General features: G+C 44.1%; 2 protein-coding genes across 4 annotated transcripts in view; both read left to right on the top strand.

Moving 5' to 3' along the window:
- The window catches only part of Heg1 (heart development protein with EGF like domains 1), an 88,293-nt gene extending 75,810 nt beyond the window's left edge, over window positions 1–12,483 (top strand). For 2 of the 3 annotated variants that reach the window (XM_017800539.2, XM_029568185.1), the window contains 3 exons: window positions 2,330–2,417; window positions 4,934–5,108; window positions 7,667–12,483. In XM_017800539.2, coding sequence (XP_017656028.2) covers window positions 2,330–2,417; window positions 4,934–5,108; window positions 7,667–7,816 — 413 coding nt within the window. In that variant the 3' untranslated portion in view covers window positions 7,817–12,483. Of the gene's footprint in view, window positions 1–2,329; window positions 2,418–4,933; window positions 5,109–7,666 lie in introns of those variants that run through there. The other variant, XM_029568186.1, reaches the window with a different exon arrangement.
- Muc13 (mucin 13, cell surface associated) overlaps window positions 7,937–23,120 on the top strand; it is a 74,856-nt gene continuing 59,672 nt past the window's right edge. The window contains exon 1 of the mRNA XM_029568212.1: window positions 7,937–8,096. Within this exon, the coding sequence (XP_029424072.1) occupies window positions 7,937–8,096 (160 nt within the window). The remainder of the gene's footprint in view (window positions 8,097–23,120) is intronic.

The raw sequence follows: 23,120 nt of genomic DNA, 5'->3' as shown, positions 1-23,120 counted from the left end.
CTTTCTTAGGCAACACAGGTCCACCTGCCCAGGGGTGGCACCACCCACAGTGGGCTGGACCCTCCCACATCACTCAACAATCAAGAAGATGCTCCACAGACATGGCCACAGGCCAGTTCAATGGAGGCAATTCCCCAATTGAGGCTCCCTCAACCCAGGTATGTCACGTTGACACTAAAGCTATCCAGCACACTGAATATACTGCTCTGTAACTTGTTTTTGACTATGCAGTGTTTTCATTTGTATAATTTTATAACATCACTTTTGATAGTGCTATAGTATTCTCCGCTATAATTTACCTTGCTCTTTCCCTCTCATTACCTTGTAAAAATCTTTTTGATGGACTCTTCTCTAGGCCATTTCTCTGTTTTATGGTTATTGTCACTTCATGGCCATAGAACTCATGGAATTTTCCTGGATTAATTTTTTCTTAGTACAGACACTTTTGCCCATCCCTCTTCATCCCATGTCCCTTTGGAGGGCATCCTTTTTCTTCAAAGGTTCTGAATCTCCTCATTGGAGATCCTTCCCTAATGGCCTCCCAGTGTGGATTTAGAGCCTGTTTTTTCTGTTTATAGTCCCCTTCAAACGAACCAGAATATTCCACCTAAAGATAATCCTACTGTCTTCTGCCCCCACCACAGTCTGTGGCAGGAGCATAAAGTACCTTTTAGTTGTGTTTTCCTTGTCATTGCATGGGACTATACAAAGATTCAGTCCAGTGGAAATGCCATGTGTCAGCCAATGTTGCTTGGTACAAATATGCAGGAATATGGAGATGGAACACTTAGGAGGAAGGGGAGATCAGTAATTACCCAGAAGTCAGCAAAAGCAGTCACTTCCCTGGTCTCAACTGACTCCGTTCCTGTCAGAACAGGAGGGAAGCAGGGCTTGGGGAAAGGGAATACCGTTCTGTGTCTACCACTGCCTGGTGAGATGGAAGTCCCGGCAGAAAGTGACAGTCACATGGGAAATTGTCGTCGTGGAAGGCAGAGGCACTGGGTCTATTCACTCATGGTTTAGAGACTTGAAGAGGGGAAACTTCAGAAGGGGCCAAGAGAAAATAATGCCTTGAATGGAAGGCAAAGATTTAAAAAAATGCAAAATTCTAACCATGTGTTGCTAATGAGCTTAATGAGGTCGGGGGGTCGGGTGGAGGGGATGCAAAGAACTAAGTGAATTTTTTAGACAGTTCTGTCATGTGCTTTTAAAAGAAAGGTGTATTGGTTAACTTCTTCTGGAGTGAAAACCTGGCTAGTTTAAACAAAGACATTTATTGAAAAGATGGTGAGTGTGCCCTGATTCCAACCTCAGGGATAGAGAAATCAGTGATATGGGGACCTCCAACCTTTGAGACCAGAGCCTTCCTTCCAGAGCACATGAGAATGAGATTCCAAGCCTCTCCTGTGCCTAGGCTTCCTTCCCTTCTCAGTGTGGTGGAAAACAGTTGCCCTACAGCTCTTGAGTGTGTTTGTCACTGGCTCAGTCATTTCTAAACAGAAAGTATCTTCTTTTTCCCTATTTGAGTTTGAGTCATGAATTCATTCCTAATCAGCTGTGGCCAAGGATGTCATCACATGAATACGTGTGACCTCCCCCACTGCAGCAAGAGGGAGGAAACCGTCCCCAGAAAGGGTGGGCTGAGAAGACAACAGGTTTTGTCCGGATAAGTACATAAGCAGAGCCCCTGGGAGAGGAGGCCTAGACTGGGTGGGTTTGGTGATACATAGACCTGTGGGGTCTGCACATTTTAAAAAAAATATCCAGATGGATATGATAGTGCATGCCTTTAATCCCACCATTCAGGAAGGAGAAGCAGGCACATCTCTGTGACTCTGAAGCCAGCCTGGTCTAAATAGCAAGTTCCAAGACAGCTAGGGCTCCATAGTAAGATCCTACCTCAAAATAAGTAAATGGGTGGGGGGATAGGGGAGTGGCAGGATGGCAAGATAGCTCAGCAGGTAAAGATATCATTCAAGTCTGGCAATCTGTGTTTCATCTCCAAAAACCAGAAAAAGGTAGAAGTAGAAAACTGATTCCACAGAGTTGTCCTCTGAACGCCTCAACACGTGTCACATGGTACATGTTTGTGCTCACACGTGCACACACATGCACACACTATTTTTTTCCCCACCACCACCACCAAAAGAAACCAGGGGAGCCAAACATGGTGACACATGCCTGCAATCCCAGCACTTGGGAGATAGAGACAGGAGGTCAGGAGGGGAGGCCAGCTAGCAGCTGCTGGCTGCAGGGTGCAGGGAAGACTCTTGGTGCTCATTCATTACCTCCTGCCAATCCGTTGTGTTCCTTTGTCTGATGTATTTAGCCTATCAGCTCATCACTGTGGTGATCGCAGCCGCGGGAGGCGGGCTTCTACTGATCCTGGGCATTGCGCTTATTGTCACCTGCTGCAGGTAAGTGATGAGAGTTCAGATTTTTTTTTTTTTAAATTTTATGTGTATGAGTGTATTGCCTACATGTATGTGAGTGCACTCGTGTTGTGCAATGCCGCGGAGGTCAGAAGAGGGCGTCAGATTCCCCTGGAACCAGAGTTAAGGACAGTTTGTAGCTGCCATGTGGGTGCTGGGAATCGAACCCAGGTCCTCTGCAAGAGCAGTCAGTGCTCTTAACCACTGAGCCATCTCTGCAGCCCTGAGAGTTCAGATTTTAATCCTGTTTCTTTCCCTATGCTATAAAAGGACTTTTTTTTTTATCTAAAGAATACTTGCGTTACTGGACTGGTAGACACGCCTTTAGTCCCAGCAGAGGCACAGGCAGGTGGATCTCTGTGAGATCAAGGCCAGCCTGGTCTACATTTCAAGTTCCAGGCTAGCCAGAGCTGTACAATGAGACCTTGCCTCAAACAAAACAAAACAACAAAACTCGTACCCATTATTCACAGCAGTATTATTCATGATAGTCAAGAGGTGAAACAGTCCAAAGGCCTATCAGCTGAATACATGTCGCCATACCATGGAGCATCATGCAGTCACAAAAAAGAAAGAAGCACTGACTGACACGTGGATCAACCTTAAAAATATTATTCTGGGGCTGGAGAGGTGGCTAGGGGTTAGGAGCACTGGCTGCTCTTGCAGAGGACCCAGGTTCAGTTTCCACCACCCACATAGCAGCTGACAGCTGTTTATAACTCCAGTTCCAGGGGATCTGACCCCCTCTTCTGGACACTGTGGGCATTGCATGACATGAATCCACTTACATACATGTAGGCAAAATACTCATACACATATAATAAAAAATAAATAAATCAAAAAAAATTTTAATGATTCTAAGTGAAATAACCCAGTTGCAAAAGATCATCTAGGGTGTGATATTAATATGAGATATTAAAATAGGTTGAGTCTAGTAGGGACAGAAAGAGTTGGTGGAGTATAGGGCTGGGTGCAGAAACTGGGGAATTGTGGAGTGATTGTTAAGGATTATGAGACTTCTTTTAGAGGTAATGAAACGTCTTTAAAAAAATTGTTGATGATGTTCACACAGCTGTGAATATGCTAAAACCATTAAATATGTAAATGGTATAGTTAATATGAATTGTATCTCAGCATGATGTATATGAGAGAAGCTGGCAAAGAAAGAAAGATGCAAGGGGCTCCCTGAACTATGTTAGTGGTGGGGAAGTTGGAGCAGCAATGCAGGATGCACAGTCAGCTTGGCTCCGGGCTTCCTAGGATGGGGCTTCTGTAGGAAAGGAAGGGAAAGGGGGAATCCCCCTTGTCTGTGATTACCTGCTCAAATTAAGGAAAATTACGATCTTTGACTCAAATGATATCAAATGGCAAGAACTCTGAACATAACAGATGGAGGGAGCTTCCCAAAATAGAAAGTTATCTTTTCTACCACTGACAAAGGCATTGTTAAGACATCCTTTTCCTCCAGTAAGGCTACAGAGAAAATTCACCCCTAAGTGCTCACTAAGGAGTACAGGCCTCTAGTATGACCTCTACTTTCCACTTACCAAACTGTCTTCAAAGATAAATAGTATGAAGTAAGTTATGAGGCTAGGAACTGTTACCTCGAGAAGCAAAACCTGACAGCTCAGGGGATATAAGCCTTGTCTGGCAGTGTTCTACACCACACAGTTTGCCTAGACTCTTGGTGACTGAAAGGAGAAGGTAGTTAGGAACAAGGAAGTCATAGAGACTGGATAGTCTGCCCACCACGGTAGCAGATCTGCTTTGAGCCTGCCAATACTGAAGCCGCATACTGAACTTCAAGTTTTATGACCCTGAGTCATTTTTTGTGCCTTTCCCAGAAAATTTACTCAAAGAGAAGTGAGGGAGATGGAACAGGTTTCAGATTATCCTACCTGAGGCAAACTATCACTTAAAATTTCTGATCTGTGGTCCATTTGATAGGTATAGAACTTACATCCTGACAATTTCTAGTCAGGAGAACCTTATAAGAGGATTTTTGGACCTGCTAAAATGAGAATGTGGAAGGTCTGTATTCTGTGGTTTGTGTAGCTGTTTCATATAGTGGATAAAGCACCGACTGGAGAGGTGAGCAGTTCATCCCAGGCCCGGCTGTGCTGTAGCAGTGACCAGCCTAGGGACAAGTCACATGTCTTCCATGAGCCAAAATTGCCCTATTATCTGCACTCCTGATTTGGTACAATGCAGTGCTAGGTAGATGCTTCCTTCCCCTGTGTCTTGTGATGTTTGGGCGTCACCCAGCTTCTTTCCAGGCCTGCAGCCTTCTGTGAACCTTTGATTCTTGTTTCCCTGGGTACTCCAGGGTGCAGTGACCTCAGTCTCAGTTAGGAGTCTTTTTGCATCTTTTTTTGCACCTATTTGTAGATTTTAGTCAAATACTAAACAACAATAACATTTCTGGTAGGCTACCACACAGAAATATAGTGGTAGTTCTCATTCTAATTCATGTTGCAAAATAACCTTTTTAAAACTCACAGGAAAAGCAAAAATGACATAAGCAAACTCATCTTCAAAAGCGGGGACTTCCAAATGTCCCCATATGCTGAATACCCCAAGAACCCTCGCTCACAAGAATGGGGCCGAGAAGCCATTGAAATGCATGAGAACGGAAGCACCAAAAACCTCCTGCAGATGACGGACGTATATTACTCAGTAGGTATCTGTGCCCAGGCCAGTTGAGTCTGGCTCCTTGGAAGAGTAAAAGTGCTCTGCTTGGTCTTGTGAAAGCACTGAGCTAGTTAAGCCTCCAAGAGAACAGTGTCATAAGCCTCTAACTTACATCATTTACCACTCAGCTGATGGGCTGCTTTGCATATTCATTAGTTTGAGTATTAAGGTATGAAGGATAGTTAGCTCCATGTATTGTGTTACTCTTAGGGGGTGTAGCAGTAATCCCCAAACTTGCTTTGAAGATATAGGAATGGAAACTGCAAAGAAAGACGTTTGTGCTACCCAGCCCTTTGCCCTCTCGTTTTCCATCTTGGTTGCCATCTTTTACCTTGCTTTGTGTAGTTAATCAGCCCAAGCTGGGGACTAGGCAAAGCCATAGCAAGGGCAGCTCAGTATAACAACTCAGTGCCATTCTCACCACACTTTTCAGAGGCTTAGACATGAACTCAGTCTTTAATAATTGGCTTTATCCAGCCGTGAACTACATCCTTTCAAAAGCTGGGAGAATGCCTTGAGCCCTTCCTCCTGTCCCACATATGGTCAAGTTGGATCTCTTACTCCTCTCCCCTGCCCAGATCACTTCGAATTACACTGTCAGCCATAAAGCAAACACAGATGGGGATATCTGAACTGAAAAATAAACAGATGTCAGGTGACTTCTCAGCAGTTTGAGGTACAGCAATAAACATGAAACCTTGCCCTGTGGGATGTAATGGCATAGATAGTCTTGTTATAGAAACTATAATCCCTCAGGTTGCTATGGGAATGAACCACAAGGATCAGACTTTGGATGGGAGGAGCAGGTTTCTTCATGTTAAGGACATTTCTGTTTCAGTGTGCTCTTTGAAAAATTTGAAACCTGAGGAAGAATATTAAGAGAAAGGTAAGGGCTGGAGTGATAGCTCAGAGGTTAAGACCACTGACTGCTCTGGCAGAGGACCCCGGTTCAGTTCCCGGCACCCACATGGCAGCTGACAACCATCCTAACTCCAGTTCTAGGGGAACTGACCCCCTCTTCTGACATCTTTGGGCATTGCACAACACAGGTGCACTTACATGTATGCAGGCAATACACTTATGCACATAAAATAATAAATAATTTTTTTTAAAAAAAGAGAGAGATGAACTTGGGAGGCAGAGGCAGGCAGATCTTTGTGAGTTCAAGGCCAGCCTGGTCTACACATCGAGTTCCAGGCCAGCTGGGACTACAGGGAGACTGTCCCAAAAGGACCAGAGAGACAGAGACAGAGAGAGAGGAAGGTGGGTGCCCACTTAACCTAGTTCAGTGTTCTGGCATGCACACAGGACTGCACTTTTTCCCCTTTCTGTCAGGAAAGTGCTTTTCCTTTTCTAACTGAAGCCACACTATGCAGCTTCCCCAGGTGTATTTGAACCCCAACATCTTTTGCTTAGGATACCTCAGCCCCAGTGTGGTGTGATAATTAGCAATAAACAGGCATACAGCACCCTAGGACCGAGCCTCGTTGCATATTCCCATGGCATAGCTGAAGAGTTGCCTCAAATCTAGTTAAGAACTCAGATGAGTCCCATCTTCACTTCAGAAATAGGCTGAGCCTATGTGAAAGCAAAACCTAAGTTACATCATAAAGCGTCACCAAGTACTTTTTTTTTTTTTTTTTTTTTTGGTATTTTTGAGACAGGGTCTCCCTGTAGCCCCAGCTGGCCTGGAACTCACTATGTAGACCAGGCTGGCCTCGAACTCACAGAGATCCACCTAAAGTGCCTTCGCCTCCTGAGTGCTGGGACTAAAAGTGTGTGCCACCACGCCCAGTTCTAGGCTTCACATTTATAATACACACTATCCACTATTTTATTTCTGCCATAAAAGTATTTACCTATGATGCTCCTATGAGGGCTGCAGGGAACCCCTGCTAGACCCAGAGAGCAGCTGCCACTGCTGTTTTCAGATACCTGCCTTGATTAACGTTTTTAATTCCCTTTTACAATAAAGGTAAATTGGGGGCTAGAGAGATGGCTCAGCAGTTAAGAGCACTGCCTGCTCTTGTAGAGGACCCAGGTTTGGTTCCCAGCACCCACATGGCAGCATCAGCTATCTGTAATTCCAGTTCCAGGGGATCCGATACCCTCTTCTGACCTCCAGGGACATTGCACAACACTGATGCACTTAGATACATGCAGGCAATACACTCATACACATAAAATAAATAAACGTAATTAAATAAAGATAAATATATCCTAGGTTCCATAAAGAGACAAATCTGGAGGCAGATATGATAGTATAGTCCTGTAATCCCAGTACTTGGGAGGAAGAGGTAAAACAATTGTGTTCCAAGCCAGCCTGACCTACGTAGTAATCTAAAGGCCAGCCAGGGGCACCTAGCAAGACCCTAGGCCTCCAAAATCTAAATAAATCAACCTGTGAGGATCCTGCTTCCAGGTCAGACCATGCTTTGCTATTTATAGCTAGCCCAATCTTAAATTTATTAAGACATAGAAATTTTTTTGCACTTAATTTAAACCCAGAAATAATTGGCTTTTCTTTTCTCTTTGGCATTCAGCCCACAAATGTAAGGAATCCTGAACTTGAACGCAATGGACTCTACCCAGCCTACACTGGATTGCCGGGGTCACGGCACTCTTGCATTTTCCCAGGACAGTATAACCCATCTTTCATCAGCGATGAGAGCAGGAGGAGAGACTACTTCTGAGTCCAGGAAAGACAGGCGCCTGTTTCTCTGAGCCACTTCCTCGGACTCAGCAGACTGCAGCAGGAAGGAGCACCGTGCTCTAGCTGCTCCCAGGACTTGTCAGAGCTATGCTCGCGAGGCATGACCACAGTGGGAGGGGACAGATGGATGTGGAACTGCAGGCTGCTCATTCAGCACCGCTGTCGTTACTGTGAATGTGAACATAGCCAGTACCAGGACGGTCAAGCCTGGCTTGTGGCACTGGCTGAGTGTTCGTCACAGCAGACCACTAGGCATCATTGTGAGGACCCAGTGTTCCCTGAATTTGCACTTTAGTAGATTGAGCAGGGAGGTTTCTTTTGGACTCATTTCCAGACTATTCTCTAAAGCCTTCCTTTCCTAAGACACTTCCACAGGCCTCAGTTTGGTGATTAATCAGCAGCCAGGTGCTGGCACTTTTGTTTACCTGCCTTTCACCTTCCTGCCAAACAGCAGATGGTGGTGAGCATACCACTATGGTTTGACAGTGCTGTAGTCAGGTGTATAGTATTTTAAGGCTTCTAGATGTCTACCCAAGCTCCCAGGCCTATACCCTAAGTGAGGACATTTGTGAGGCAGAGCACACAACTTCTATTTGTTTTGTAAGTCAAGGTGATATGTTTAAGATTTTTTTTATCCTCCTTTGCAATTTAGTTTCACTTTTCTAAGCAAATCTGAACCAGGGCAAAATAACTCTCAAAAAGTTTTAGTTAGAACCATCCAGCTGCCCTGCCCCATAGTGCGCTCCAGCAGGCAGAATCAGATAGGTTCTGTGTGTGGTAGAGCATTTCTTATACATGAGGGCATTGCACAGCACTTGGGACTCTGACCACCAATGTGGAGTCCAGAAGCTGCTGGGATGGAATAGAAAAGGAAAGCCAATTGTAAGTGAGTCTGAGCTGGTATTTCACCACTGAAGGAAAAGTAGCCTGCTGTAGACCCTGCAGCTGAGTGTGGCCGAGGAATTGGCTGAATAGATCTCCTGCATCGCCAGTGCTTTGGACGTTAGGGAGATTCTTGAGGAAGGATAGGGGGCCAGCAGGGAGCCACAGGTAAGCACGCTTACCTGCTAATCTTTAGATCTATAACATCATCCAAAACCTCAGTGGAAACTTTCAACCACTCAGAGTTATTTATTTATTGAAGAAATAGCCTATTTCTCTCACTGATCATTGATCTGTCTTTGTGTTCCTGTGCAGTGGCCCCTGGAAACACAATACAGTTCAGGTTATCATTGGAGAACTAAGGCCTGGCAGGCTAGGAATCTAAGAACTTGCTTTGAGAGACGGAAATTCCGCATCTTGTGTTTTGTGTCTGTGAGGAAGACCTGTCCAGTGTTCTGCTTTAACTGCTCCCTGGGGAACTCCATTTATTGACTTGGGAAATATGGAATGATGGAATAAAGGGAACACAGAGGTCAAAGGATTGTCCTCACCCTGAAGCTAGGAAGTCAGTGGTATACCTTTCTGCAAATGGTACAGGTGTTGGAGACAATTCTGTCCTGTGCATGTTTGTTTCTTTGAAGTTCTCCGATGTCATACACAGTCTCCATCTTATTTTTAGTGTGAACTGAGTCCCATGGCCTCTACCACTCACTGTCACCAGCAGGACCATTGATCATGTGCGATGAGCTTTCATAGTTAAATTGTGCTCATCTCATAAGTACAGGGAGAATTCTGTTGCTGTCAGTGGATAATAACTTAAAATTTCAGAGCATTGCTGTCTAAAAGCTGTAGGCATTACATCTGTCTCTCTATGGGACTAATGGCCTTTTTGGCTGCCATCTAACTGGAGAGATTGAACTCCTGTCCTCAGCTCACCTGAGCCAACCAGCTTGGATCCCTTGTCAGGCGGCCTGGTTCCAGCCCTTATTGCCATATCCCTGCACATCCCCAGCCTTGATGTGAGAAGAGCCAGTATGGCTGCTGTTCCCAGACATAACCCTTCTGCTGTTTTTAGCTGACATCACAGCTGGCAAGTTATCTGCATCAGGACCAGAAGCCCCACAAAATGAAATGTTCTGTCCCAGAATTCTTGGGAAAAATCCCAAAGTCCAGAAATGTGTCCTGTGAGTTCCAAAAATGCTTGCCAATTCGTGACTTTTGTCCAAATTGAATGGACTAAGTATTTAAGACTTCCTTTTTTACCATGAAAAAAAAAAGGGCACCAAGTAAGTTGAGTTCACACTGAGTTTCTAGGAGGCTTGTGAAGTAGAAGTCTTGAAGAAGGCATTAAAAGGCATGAGACGCCCCATGCTCTCTGCCCAGCACAGTGAGGAAGGGAGAGGTGAGGCGTAGTCCTGCTTGGGGATACATCCAGGAGAAGCCTGGAGAGACGATGTCAGCAGCCCATGGGCAGGAGAACAGGACAGGATGAATCCACAACTGACAAGCAGGGTCTTTGCTGGACACAGGTGTTCAGAGTCAGTCCCCACATCCAGAATGTGCAACTCATGTGTACAGAAATGTCATGTCCTGCATTGGGACCTGCACTGGGGTAAGTGGAAAGAGCAGAAAAGCTACCTGCCCAGGAGATGGCTGTGTGGGGAGGATCCAGGCCAGGTAGAACTTGTGTGTCCTGGGGCATGCCAGACATGGCTGAAAGAGGGAGGCCTGCCTAGCATCCAGCCTGGAATCTGGAAACTCCAAAGGATCTCTTTTCTTTCTACTTTCCTTTTCTTTCTCCTTGAGCCAGGCAAGGAGGCTGGGGCCAATTTCTTTAGGAGGATAAATAACATCTTGTGTTCCTACTGTGAACCAGGCTCCATGCAAGGTACTTAACCTCACAGCACCCTAGATAGTTGGCTATGAGAGTCCAGAGAGGGGACTGGGGATGTAGCTCAGTTGATAGAGCACTTGTCTAGCATACACAAAGCCCTGGGTTTGATCCCCAGCACCACATAAACTGAGCATAGTGGCACACTCCTGTAACCCCAGCACTCAGGAGGTGGAGGCAGGAGGATCAGGAGTTCACAGTCATCCTGGCTGCATGGTTCAAGGCCAGCCTGGGATACATGAGATCCTATCTCGAAAATGAAAGTAGTGGCAGACTTGTGGTTGGCAGGAAGCATATTGGTACGTGACTTAGGCTGTCACAAGTGAAAGGGGGGTGGTCTAGGTGGGTTTTGACAAGCATGACTGAACTTACCCATTTGAGGGCTTCTTCTTCCCAGAGTGAGGCCATGGCTTGTGAACCTGTCAGAGCTGGGAGCAGAGTTGAATGTCTGGAATGCTGATAAGTCTTAGTGGGGAGGTTATTTTCAGAAGTCACTAAGTCATTTAGAGCCAGAACTACTGCATAGTGGGTGCAATCTCATTGGGGGTCAAAAACTAAGATGTGACCATTGAGTTCTTGAGAAACTCGTAAAGGTTGGCTCATCAGAGAGGGCAGCATCTTCAGAATATGAGACTGGGTGGCCGCCAGGAATAAAGTCTTTGAAGATGCTCCCTGTTCAGTTGTGAACCTCCAGAGTGGGCACCTTAAGATCACGTGACTTTGGGTGCTTCATTCAGCGTCCTCGCCCAGTAGTGGTGTCCAGGTCCCTGTAACTGGGACCTTGCCTAAAGCAGGAGAGCTGTACAGCCAAGTTGCCCTTGGCTAAGTGCACAACTAGGGGTGTGACCCATACTTCTAAATTATATGTTGATTTTGAGACCAGAATACTTCTTTGGAAAGAACAACACAAGGTTTGGTATTTCAGTATTTTAATTAAAACTGCCCTTAATATCAGAGATATTTTCTTGTATCTAAAAGCTTTAGTCTGGGTAAAGGGACATTTCATCTCTCTTTTTCTGTCTGTCTTTTTTGGGAAGGCGGGGCTGGGAAGGAAACCCAGGGCCTTGCACGTATGTGCCAGGCAAATAAGCTGCCGCAGAGCGGCACCACACCCCAGCTTTTCATTTATTTGTGCTGTTCTAAGGTTCTCATCTGCATTTTTGGAGACACATGTGGTTTTGTAGTTTGTCTTTAGGTATAGGTTTTTTGTTTTTTGGATTTTTTTTTTCCTTTTTTAAATCCCGAGGAAGAAAACTGTTGACAACAGTAGAAACAGTCAAGCAGTAAATGCCAGTCAACTTGGACTCAAAGGGTACCCTTGAAGTCCTAAAATAAAGAGGCAGGTCCTGGGCATCTGTCCTATGGGCATTTTCAAAGAAGACATTTCAAAAGAGTGGCCTGATTGATTCTGCTATAGTTTTTAAGGATGTGTTTGATGCACTTGTCCTGAGTTCTCTGGTAGGGAGGCTGGAATAAGATGGGGTGAATGGGACCAGTTTGTCAAGGGAACTGAACTACCCACTTAGCATTCAGCCTTCTACAGAGAAAAATGACTGCTTAATTATGAGTTGCTCTGAGTTTTGGTAATGTGTGTGTTACTGGACTTACGGTTAAATGGAGCATGCAGCTGCATGCTCACACTGTCCTGGATTTTGCTTTGTATACCCTTAAACCCTAGACCCAGGTTGACTGTGTTAAACCCATTATGAGAATGTTATTTAAAGTTGTATTATAATTGCCACCTCCACTAATTATTCAGTACTGTAGCAGCAAAATACTATTTGTAAGAATTCGGTTATTTTTATACTATATCCACTATTAGTCTGGCGTTCTAGTCAGCAAAAAATGATGCAATAAAGTTAATATCGTTTCCATTGTTTTTTCTTTTAATAGCAAGCAAATGAATGTGTGAGAAATAATTTTTTACGAGCATACCATTTAAATAGCTGAAGTGTATAGTGGACTCCTGCATGGCAAATAGGAGCAGTGACTCACTTCTCTAGTCACAGTGCCTGGAAATGATGGATGGGTGGATGGGTGGATGGGTGGGTGGGTAGGTAGGTGAATGGATGGGTGGGTAGGTGGATGAGTGAATGGATGGGTGGGTGAGTGGATGGGTGAGTGGATGTATGTATGGGTGGATGGATGGATGGATGAGTGGATGGATGGATGGGTGAGTGGATGGATGAGTGAATGGATGGGATGGGTGGGATGGATGGATGGATAGGTAGATGAATGGGTGGGGGGATGGATGGATAGATGGATGGACATACCTAAGTGAGAGAAGGCCTAACTCAGATATAATACCTGCTCTCCAAATTGGAGAACGCAGTATCCAAGTTAGACACTGGAAGTGTGTTCCCGAATGCTTCCACTATAACCCAATGCCAATTCCTCGTGACTTGAAGAAGGAACAGTAAGTACTCATTTGGAGAGAATCTATGGAATTTAACAACTAGAATGCAGAACTTTCACGTAAGGTAGCCAAAGGCTGGGCATGTGGCTTATGCCTTTAATCCCACACTCAGAAGGCAGAGGCAGGCTGATCTCTGTGAGTTCAAGGCCAGCCTGGTCTACATTGTGAATTCCAGCAGGGGCTATAGGGGCCTCTCATACACTTTATGAAAGAAAAAAAAAACTTTGGCACTAGGAGAGGCCCATAACCTCAACTTAGGGTATGAGGACATCTTGTCAGGTTAGATCAGGGCTGTGACTCATCAAGTGTTCCTGTACCCAGATGACCAACAGATTTTCCCATCCAACCCCTCCCTCTGCTCAGCCTCTAGGCAAGAGTCCCCAACTGAGATCTTAACAGGGACCCACTGATGACTCCTTTCCTGTTCCTGCTCTGCCAGACACTTTAACAGGGACCCACTGATGACCCCTTTCCTGTTCCTGCTCAGCCAGACACTAAAACCATACCAGTTGTAGATCTCTACTCCACTTATAATTATTTTTTAATTGTATGTATTTAAGATATGCAATATGATGTTTGCTATACATAGGAAATGGTTACTACATAGACAAGCAGATTAATTTATCATCTCACATTGTTCCTGTGTGTGTGTAGTAACATATAAAATCTCTTAACAGACACTTAACATTTAATACAATATTAACTATAGTGCCCATAATACTTTAGATCTGTAGTTACCCCTTAACCTTCTCTCTGTTGCCCGTTCCCCTTCTCTTCTCTGTCTCTATGTATGTGACTTCTTTCAGACTCTACGTGACTGAAGTTGGATCTACTCATCCTCCAAAGATTCATATTGTAGGCTTGCTTCTCATGGCAGTGTTGGGAGATGGCAGGGCCTTCAGTAAGTGGAGCCTAGTGATGAGCCTTAGGTCAGTTGGAGTTGTGCCTACAGAGGGATTGTGGGACCCTAGTATCTTTATCTTTGCCTTTTACTTTTGGCTTGTGATCCCTTTCTCACGTGGACTCGTCTGCCATGATGTGATCTCAGTCTCTCTCTCTCTCTCTCTCTCTCTCTCTCTCTCTCTCTCTCTCTCCCTCCTCTCTCTCTCCCCCTCTCTCTCTCCTTTCCCCTCTTTCTTTCCCCTTTTCCTCTCACCCTCTCTTTCCCTCTTCCTCTTTTTCACTTTTTGAGATAGGAGCTTTCCATGTAGCCCAGGGCTGGCCTTGAACTCGGAACCCTCCTGCCTCAGTTTCCTGCGTTCTGAGGTTATAGACTGAGGCCACCATGCTGGCAGCTTCTTTTCAGTGTTGCGCATACAGCCTTGGGTATGCCATGATAACAATGAATACAGTACACAGTAGTGCATGGTTGGAAGTGAGATCATGCAATATTGGTCTTTCTGTCAACTTAATATATTGTTCTCCTGGTTCTATTCTATCTCAAATAGCAGGGTCACATCCCACTCCTTTTTAATGTTGAATAACATCCATTGAACACATCAATAGTAATTTCTTTTTCCATGTGTCAGTGAGCACTTAGGTAATTTCCATATCTTAGCTTCTGTAAATAAAGTTGGTTCCTGATAACTTTGGGAAGTTAAAATGAGAGGCTTCTGCTCCTACATTGACCAGACTGCATGCTTGTCCACTTATGCCTCTGACCTGGCTGAGCCTCTGCCCCAGGGTTTGGTTTGACAAGAAAGAAAGATCTCAAAGTGTTTTTAGACTCTTAGACTGAAGGCTTCAGCTCCCCTCAACATGAAGGGATTAATGAGCTCAGAATCCTAACTGTGCGGACTGAAACTAGTACTGTCTAGTCAAACATTCCATGCTTGGTGCCTGTCCCACACCTAATCAGCATTTACTAAAGCAAAGAATGGGTTAGTGGGTTGGCAAATCATATGACTAAATACATAAAAATTAAAGGTCATGATCTGGGTATAGTGGCTCATATATATAATCCCAGCACACAGGATGCTGAGGCAGAAGGATCATAACAAGCTCAAGGCCAGCCTGAGCTACATAGTATGATCTGTCTAATAAGACTTTAAGAGAGAGACAGATACAGAGAGAGAGGCTACCAGGCATGTCCAACCTGCAGTCCAAGGGCCACATGCATCCCAGGATACAAATGTGGCCCAGCACATTTGTAGATGACATCATATTCCAGTGTCAAAAGGTTGGCCATTCCTGTAGTGGTCCATCACCTGTGGAATTGTGGAACAACTATGCAATTGAGTATCACTAAGCAATTAAGAGAAACAAAGTTCTGTAGCAAGCAAAGGTGCAGACACACGGCTGAGTCTCAAAAGCATTATACTAACTGAAGGGAAACAAAGCTAGATATAAAAGGCTGCACACTGATTCATTTATATTACATTCTGGAAAAGATAAGGCTATAAGGGCAGAGAGGAGATGAGTGATGTGGTAGAGGTCAGGAAGGAGTTTCTACTGGACTCCAAACCTTTCAGCTCACTTCCTCCCAGCCACAGGGTCATATGCACTTCCCTAGCCCCTCAAAGTGTAGCTACTTTGGCCAAAGAAATGTGAATGGAAGTGCGGTGTGTCACTTCTGGAAAAACATCTTAAGAACTAGTATGTGATGTTTGCTTCTCTGCCCTCAGCAATCATAGAAAAACATGGGCAGGGTTAGCCTGGAGCCTAAAATGAGCATATACCCTTGCCAGCCAGGAGTGAATGTCAGTAATAAATTCTGTTGTGTGAAAGCACAGACACAATGAGCCGTTTGTTACCTCAGCATTAGCTTACCCTGATGAGAACAGCTCCCTAAATTCACGCTAGTTACTGCACTTCATGTGAGTGGCTTGACTCCTAATTTTGTGCCATGAAATATAATGTATAATTATCATTAAATTCTTCAGCTGGGCCAGTAGATAAAGGCACTTGCTGCTCAAGACTCGAAACCTGGGTTCAATCCCCAGAACCCACATAAAGGTGGAAGGAGAGCCAGGTGTGGGGGCGCACACCTTTAGTCTCAGCACTCAGGAGGCAGAGGCAGGCTGATCTCTGTGAGTTCAAGGCCATACTGGTCTACATAGTTCCAGGACAGAAGGGGCTACAGGGAGACCTTGTCTCAAAAAACAAAACAAAACAGAAAGGTGGAAGGAGAGCGGCTGGAGAGGTGGTTCAGCAGTTAGGAGCAATGACTGCTCTTGCAGAGGACCCAGGTTTGGTTCATAACAGCCACATCGTGGTTAGCAACCATCATAGCTTCAGTCCAGGGGATCCAACACCCTCTTCTGGCCTCTGCAGGCATTGCACATACTACTGCACTTACGTATAAGCAAAATACTCATACTCATAAAATTAAAAAGGGTTTTTTTTTTTTTATTTAAAGGTAGAAGAGCCAGGTGTGGTGGTACACACCTTTAATCCCAGCACTCAGGAGGCAGAGGCAGCGGGCTCTGTGAGATTGAGGCCAGCCTGGTCTACATAGTGAGTTCCAGGCAATCTGGGGCTACAGGGAGCCCTTGTCCAAAAAACAAAAACAAAACTTACATATAAAAAGATGGAAGAAAACTAACCCCACAAAGTTGTCCTCCAACCTCCAAGCTTGTACTGTTGCAGAAGAGCATATGTGTGTGTACACACACTCACACAATAATAATAATAATAATAATAATAATAATAATAAACTTCTTGTTAAACTCCTTCAACTAAGTTGTCCTAAGTTTCCTCTAAGACTTCAATATAGAAGTGGTGACAAGGCCTGTAACCCTCACTATCAGGAGGCTGAGGCAGGAGGACTGCAAGTTCAAGGCCTGCCTGGGATACACAGTGGGTTCAAGGCCAATCCAGGCAATTTAGTGAGACCTGTTTCAAATTTTAAAAAAATAAAAAAAGAGCTGAGAATATAACTTAGTGGTAGTGTACTTACCTAATACATGCAAGGCCCTGGGTTCAGTCCCCAGTCACACACATCCCCAGTTACACACACACACACACACACACACACACACACACACACACACAAGCAAATCAGAAACCATGCACTGCATGGTCAATATCTGCCACCTGATGTGTGGAGCCTTGTGGTATGGATGGGCTTTTGAACTAAAGTGACCTCAATTTGAAACCTATATGACTATTATGGGACCTTAAAAAATTCCTTAAGTAATCCAACTATTTGCTTTTCCCCATATATCATAAAATAGATGCTAATACCTAGCTCAGAGGTAAATTGAGGGATTAAATTAAGATGTCTCTTTAAATGTATCTAAATGGTAGAATGCATCCAGTAAAACTCTGGGTCTGGGATGAAGCAAGTGTTAAATAAATGTGTATTAGGCCTTGTGGTAGTATGCTTAAAACGGGTGTCTTATGATAGAAAGGTCCTTCTGCTTATGCCACAACTGTGCAAACCCCACTGTCATTCGTTATCAAAGTGATACTGTGATCATCATCTCAATAAGACAAGAGTTGTCAGGGCTGGAGAGATGGCTCAATGGGTAAAAGTACTGACTGCTCTTACCGAGGACCTGAGTTCTATTCCCAGCACCTACATGGAGGCTAACCTTGTCCATAATATCAGTTCCAGGAGATCTGATGCCTTCTGGCCTCCGGGGGCATTGCATGACATGGGTGCACCTAGACACAGTCAGGCAATACACTCATACACATAAAATAAAAATAATAAAATATTTTTTTAAAAAGACAAGAGTTTTCCTGGACAATACACTACAATTTTATAACCGAAGTTGAACTCAGTCTATATTTAGCCTGGAGATAATGAGGATGGTCAATAAACAAAGTCTGTCCTTCCTATCTCTCCACAAGCTTACTCCCAGGTGGACTGTCTTGTTCCTCACATTGTGATTGGTTGATTCATATCTTTTTCCAGCTAGTCCCTTCTAAAGACCAAAGGTTTGGTCATTGTAATCTGGGAAACTGAGCAGATTTCACCTTTACCCATAGTATCAGATATGTGATACTTTTAGAGATGTCATCTGGCCCAACGTTCGCAACCCCTGCCTGAGCAGGGGAGCTGAATCAGAAGTTACCACATGGCAGAGAACAAACATGAGGAGTCTTTCGAAAAAACAAAGTTTGCTGGGTTCCAGCCATCTCATTGTGAGGAGATAATGTCCTTTCCACTCTTTGGATTATAAAGGTGTCCTGCATGTTATGAGACGATGGTGATAGAATTTGGTAGTTTTCCACTGCCATGCTTGACCAGCAACTCCTCAGAGAGTCCCTCCCACAACCAAATTTTTTTGGACATACCACTAGTTTGTCTTTTTAACTATGTTTTATGCATCTATCTAATTATTTCAGTGTGTATGTGTACGTGTGTTTGTGTGTCTGTGCCATGGCACAACTGTGGAGGTCAGAGAACAACTTCTTTTGGGAGTCATTTCTCTCCTTCTACCATGTGGGTCCCAGGGATCAAACTCAAGTTGTCAGGCTTGGTGACAGGTGCCCTTTCCCACTGAGCCACCTTGCTATCCTTGTTTAATGTTTAAATCTGTGAACTACTAATGTGGTCTAGCCATGCCCATTTACAAAAAAGAGAAAATTAAGGACCAGAGAAGCTGAGTTATTTTTCCTAGTTTCCTAATGTCTCTGGCAGCATTCTTCCCAGGGGAACAGAAACACCATGGAGGCAAGATAGACGAAGGCAGCTGTGCCGGACATGGTGGTGCACACCTTTAATCCCAGCACCTGGGAGGCAGAGGCAAGTGGACCTCTATGAGCTTGGTCTACATCTACATAGTGAGCAGTTGAGGCTACTGGGACACCCTGCCTCAAAACAACAACAACAAAAAAAACCCAAACAAACAAACAAACAAACAAAAAACAATAAAAAAAAATCACCCTAGGTCTGTAGGTGATCTGGCATTAAAAGGAAGTCCCTTTTGACAGCAGAACCAGACTGGCCTCGGACTTCACAGTATTCAAAGCCATAAGGCAATAAAGCAAGGTCTATGCTTTAAATTTGAAAATGAGATTTCAGGGAGTGTGGTGACCCAGGAACACTGCTCTATGAGGAAGTGCTCCTGACTGTGATGGTGTACGCCTTTAATCCCAGCACTCAGGGGGCAGAGGCAGGCAGATCTCTATGAGATCCAGACCAGCCTGGTCTACACAGTGAGTTTCAGGCCAGCTGGGGCTACAGGGGGTTTTAATTAAAACAATTTTTTTAAGTATTTTTTATTTTATGTGTATGAGTGTATTGCCTGCATGTATGTGAGTGCACCCATGTCATGCAATGCCATGGAGGTCAGAAGAGGGCTTCAGATTCCCCTGGAACTGGAGTTAAAGACAGTTCATAGCCACCGTGTGGGTGCTGGGAATTGAACCAGGGTCCTCTGCAAGAGCAGTCAGTGCTCTTAACTGCTGAGCCATCTCTCCAAGCCCCTTAAAACAATTTTTTAAAATGGAAATGGGGATTGAGTGTATAGCTTACTATGTGGTTATCAACTAAGAAACATTGGGTCCAATCATAACAAAACATACCAAACAAAAACTTTTGAAAACAGAATATATTAAAAACTCTTGGTGGGGAGGGTGGTTGGAGGGATGGCTCAGCTGTTAAAAGCACTGATTGTTCTTACAGAGGACTGTGTTTGGTCCCCAGCACCCACTATGGGCTAACAACTGTCCAAAACTCCTGTTCCAGGAGAATCTGACACTGTCCTTTGATCTTTGAGGGCATTGCACAACATAGGTGCACTTACGTACACGCAGGCAATATACTCATACATATAAAATAAAATAAAAATAACAAATAATTTGTTAAACCTGACAAAGTAAAAATGTTGTAAACAACAAATACAGTAGGTGAGGAGGAAGAATGAGGCCCCACTCTGTTTATTTTCATCATGTGTGTATATGTATGTATGTGTCTGTGTGTATGTGTATGCATGTGTGTATATGTGTATTATGTGTGTGTGTGTCTGCATGTGTCTGTGTATAGCACACAGCATAACACAGTCCCTGGCACTATTATTAACACAGTCACTGGAAACCACTTAGGTGGGTCCTTAAATCCAAACTGTAGTAGCTGGTATTAGGTGGGGTTCTCCAGTCTGTTTGGTTTAGCAATGATGTCAGATGGCTCAGTCTCCAAGACCTTGGGGCTCACCAGACAGGCACAGGGAGCCAGCCCACCCCTCAGGAATGCTACAGTGCAGACAGGCAGTGCACCCGGGAGCCACGCTCCCACCCTCTCCTTAGGCAAGATGCTGGCTCCTCAGCTCTGCCTCCCCTGGAAGCCAGAGAAGTGGACTGTCTTATGCCTGCTTCTTTTCATTCCTCCATTCTGAATGTGTTGCATGCCAGTGCCTCTGGTTTGTGGCACCAAGTCGGAGGCTAGAACTCTAGAGACAAGAGTGGCTGTGCTCTAGCCCAACCACTGTGAAAAAGGTTAAATTTCCTCTTACCTGGGGGGATAGTCCAGGAACAGTGATCTCATATGCTCTGAGGAAGCCCCTGCATGACACAGTGAATCGAAATGAGGGGGAACAGTCCATCTACTTTCAACCTAACTATCAGACTGTGTGCACATCCGCCCTTACCACCTCTGGAACCCTGGGCACGTTATTTTTTATTGTTTTGTGCCTCGACATCCTCAAATATAATAATAGAATCCACCTCTTAACATGGTCATGAGACTGAAACAAGCCCATATATATTAAATACATTAGGACCAGCAAGATGGCTTGGCAGGTAATTATTGCTTGCTGCCAAGCCTGATGATCAAGTTCAATCCCCAGGTCCCACATGGTAGAAGAACTGACTCCCACAAGTTGTCCTCTGACCTCTACCCATGTGTGATGGCATACATCCCCCAACACACTAAATAAATAAATGTAATAAAAATAATATTTTGCATGTATAAGTGCAGTGTGTTTGTTAAATATAAAACATTGTATTGTTCACAGTGAATGAACCATTTATACTGTGATTGGCTTTCACATACTACCACATCTAGTTTTTTTATGTTTTTCATATCTACTAATTAACATGAAGGAAATTTTTATGCTTCTTCCCCAAATAGAACTCATTTTTTAAATTTATTGATTTTTTTGTGTATTTCATACAGAACATTCCAAACAATCTTACTCATCATTATACCTGTATCCCACATGGCACCTTCCCATAGCCTCCTCTCCCCGACTGGACCCCATATATTCTGTCATCCCTGTTACTATCCACTGTGTTGTCAATGCCCCCAGCCATTCCCCAGTGCAAGTCCATCCACTGAGTCTAGTCAGCCTATCTAGAGTCCCTTGTTTTAGGAAGATCAGCTCTTCCTCATCTAACAGCAATCAGTTGCCAACATTCCTTTAGATAAGATTGGGGTCTGCTGTTCATTTTCCCAGTTCTATGCTGGGTTACTGTCTGGGAGTCTCTTCAGCCACCCTGGCCAACAACTCAAAGGAAGGTATCTCCTGTCTGGCATTGTTTCTCGTTATGTAGCCTTTAGCTATACACATGGACTCTTAAAGAAATATACTCATCGCTTTTCTTTGGGTATACTTGCCTTGTGGGTGTTTAAGACCATACAGCTGGCCCAAATAAACCAATTTATTTTTTCTCTTAAGGTTATTTGAGGATCTGTTCCTCAAAGGTCACATGGGCTTGGGAGGAGCTCCTGGCTCCTTTCTTTTACCAGTTCCATCTATGTAAAGATAAGTCAAAGGTCCTACTCGACCATGGCTGGCTTCACTTGGAAGCATGGAGAAAATGTTTCCTCTGTGTTGACCCTCCTCTTTGTAGACTGGACACTGGTTCAAGTCCATCTGGTGGGGTCTCCATGGCCTCTCTGATCAAAAGGACAGGTGACTCACTAGAGTTATAGGACATTTTGAGAGATGCTCCATAGTCCCTGGAACTTAGTCGACCTTGGAGGGCAAGGAGCAAAAACTGTCCTTTAAATCCCTCTGACCAGATTAGTACAGACCTCAAAGTAAGGCTGTTAAACATGGAAGGTTAGTTCCACCAGTCTGGTACTTTAATTACCATGTGCTATGTAGATAAAGCTTAGGCAAAAAACAAACATTTTCAGATAAATCTTGACTAGACATATATTTTGTTCCTTGAAATAGTTGTATGTATAATTTGTCAGCAAGTTGCTGGACTAATATGGTTCCTTCTGGTTTTTTAAAACTAGTTAGGCATTATTTATCTCTCTCACTGTCTAACCCTTCCACCATAGTTTCCCCGTTTAAAGTGCCCCCATTTTTCCCATTTCTCCCTTAATAATACCTTCTCCTATGGTCCCACCTCTCTTGAGCTCTGTCTTTCCCTTTATTCCCAAGGTTCCTTATATAACCCTCCCTCCCCCTCCCATTTAAATAACCCCATTTTTTTAAAGATGCATCTCTTTCAAAATTGGCTGTATATTTTTGGTTCACAGTTGAATTAATACAATTATACAATATTGAACTCAGTATAAACCCTATAAGACATAAAATTGAATGAGGTTTTAACCTTTAAAAAAGATCTCCATTTCATTTTAAAATATATTATTTCATACAGAAAACCCCATAGTACAGGCGACAGCATGCTAGATCTTGACTGAGAAGTCAGCAGTAGGCAAGACCTGCACATTGGTGGAATAGCATTGACTTGATTAGCCAAAGATCTTTGGCCAGAGTGAGTTACCAGCTGGCTGCCATGCCAGTGCAGAAGAGAAGATGCCTCTGGAGTTAAGCAGTATAGATTTCAATGGTAATGTTTTTCACATCTACTAATTATTATTATTTTTATGCTTTGAAGAATTATTTTTTTCTTTTCTATTTATTTATACACCCACTTCACAGGTAGCACCTTCCCTCCCCCCACTAGAGCCCTTATACTCTGATATCCCTGCTACTGTCTGCTGTGTTGTCGGCACCCCCAGCCCTTCCCCACTACTTACCCTTCTGGTGACTCTAGTCAGCCTATCTAGACGTCTTTGTTTTAGGAGGGTCAGCCATTCTTCATCTAGCGGTAATCAGTTGTCTATATTCCTTTAGATAAGATTGGGGTCTGCTGTTCATTTTCCCAGTTCTGCACTGGGTTACTATCTGGGAATCCCTTTGGCCACCCTGGCCAACAACTCAAAAGAAGGTATCACTTGTCTGGCAT

The sequence above is a fragment of the Nannospalax galili genome, unplaced genomic scaffold (genome assembly GCF_000622305.1).
Source record: "Nannospalax galili isolate Female #2095 unplaced genomic scaffold, S.galili_v1.0 scaffold18, whole genome shotgun sequence".
Classification (NCBI taxonomy): Eukaryota; Metazoa; Chordata; class Mammalia; order Rodentia; family Spalacidae; genus Nannospalax; species Nannospalax galili.
The sequence above is the reverse complement of the archived record's forward strand: the minus strand, read 5'-3'. Positions and strand labels throughout refer to the sequence as shown.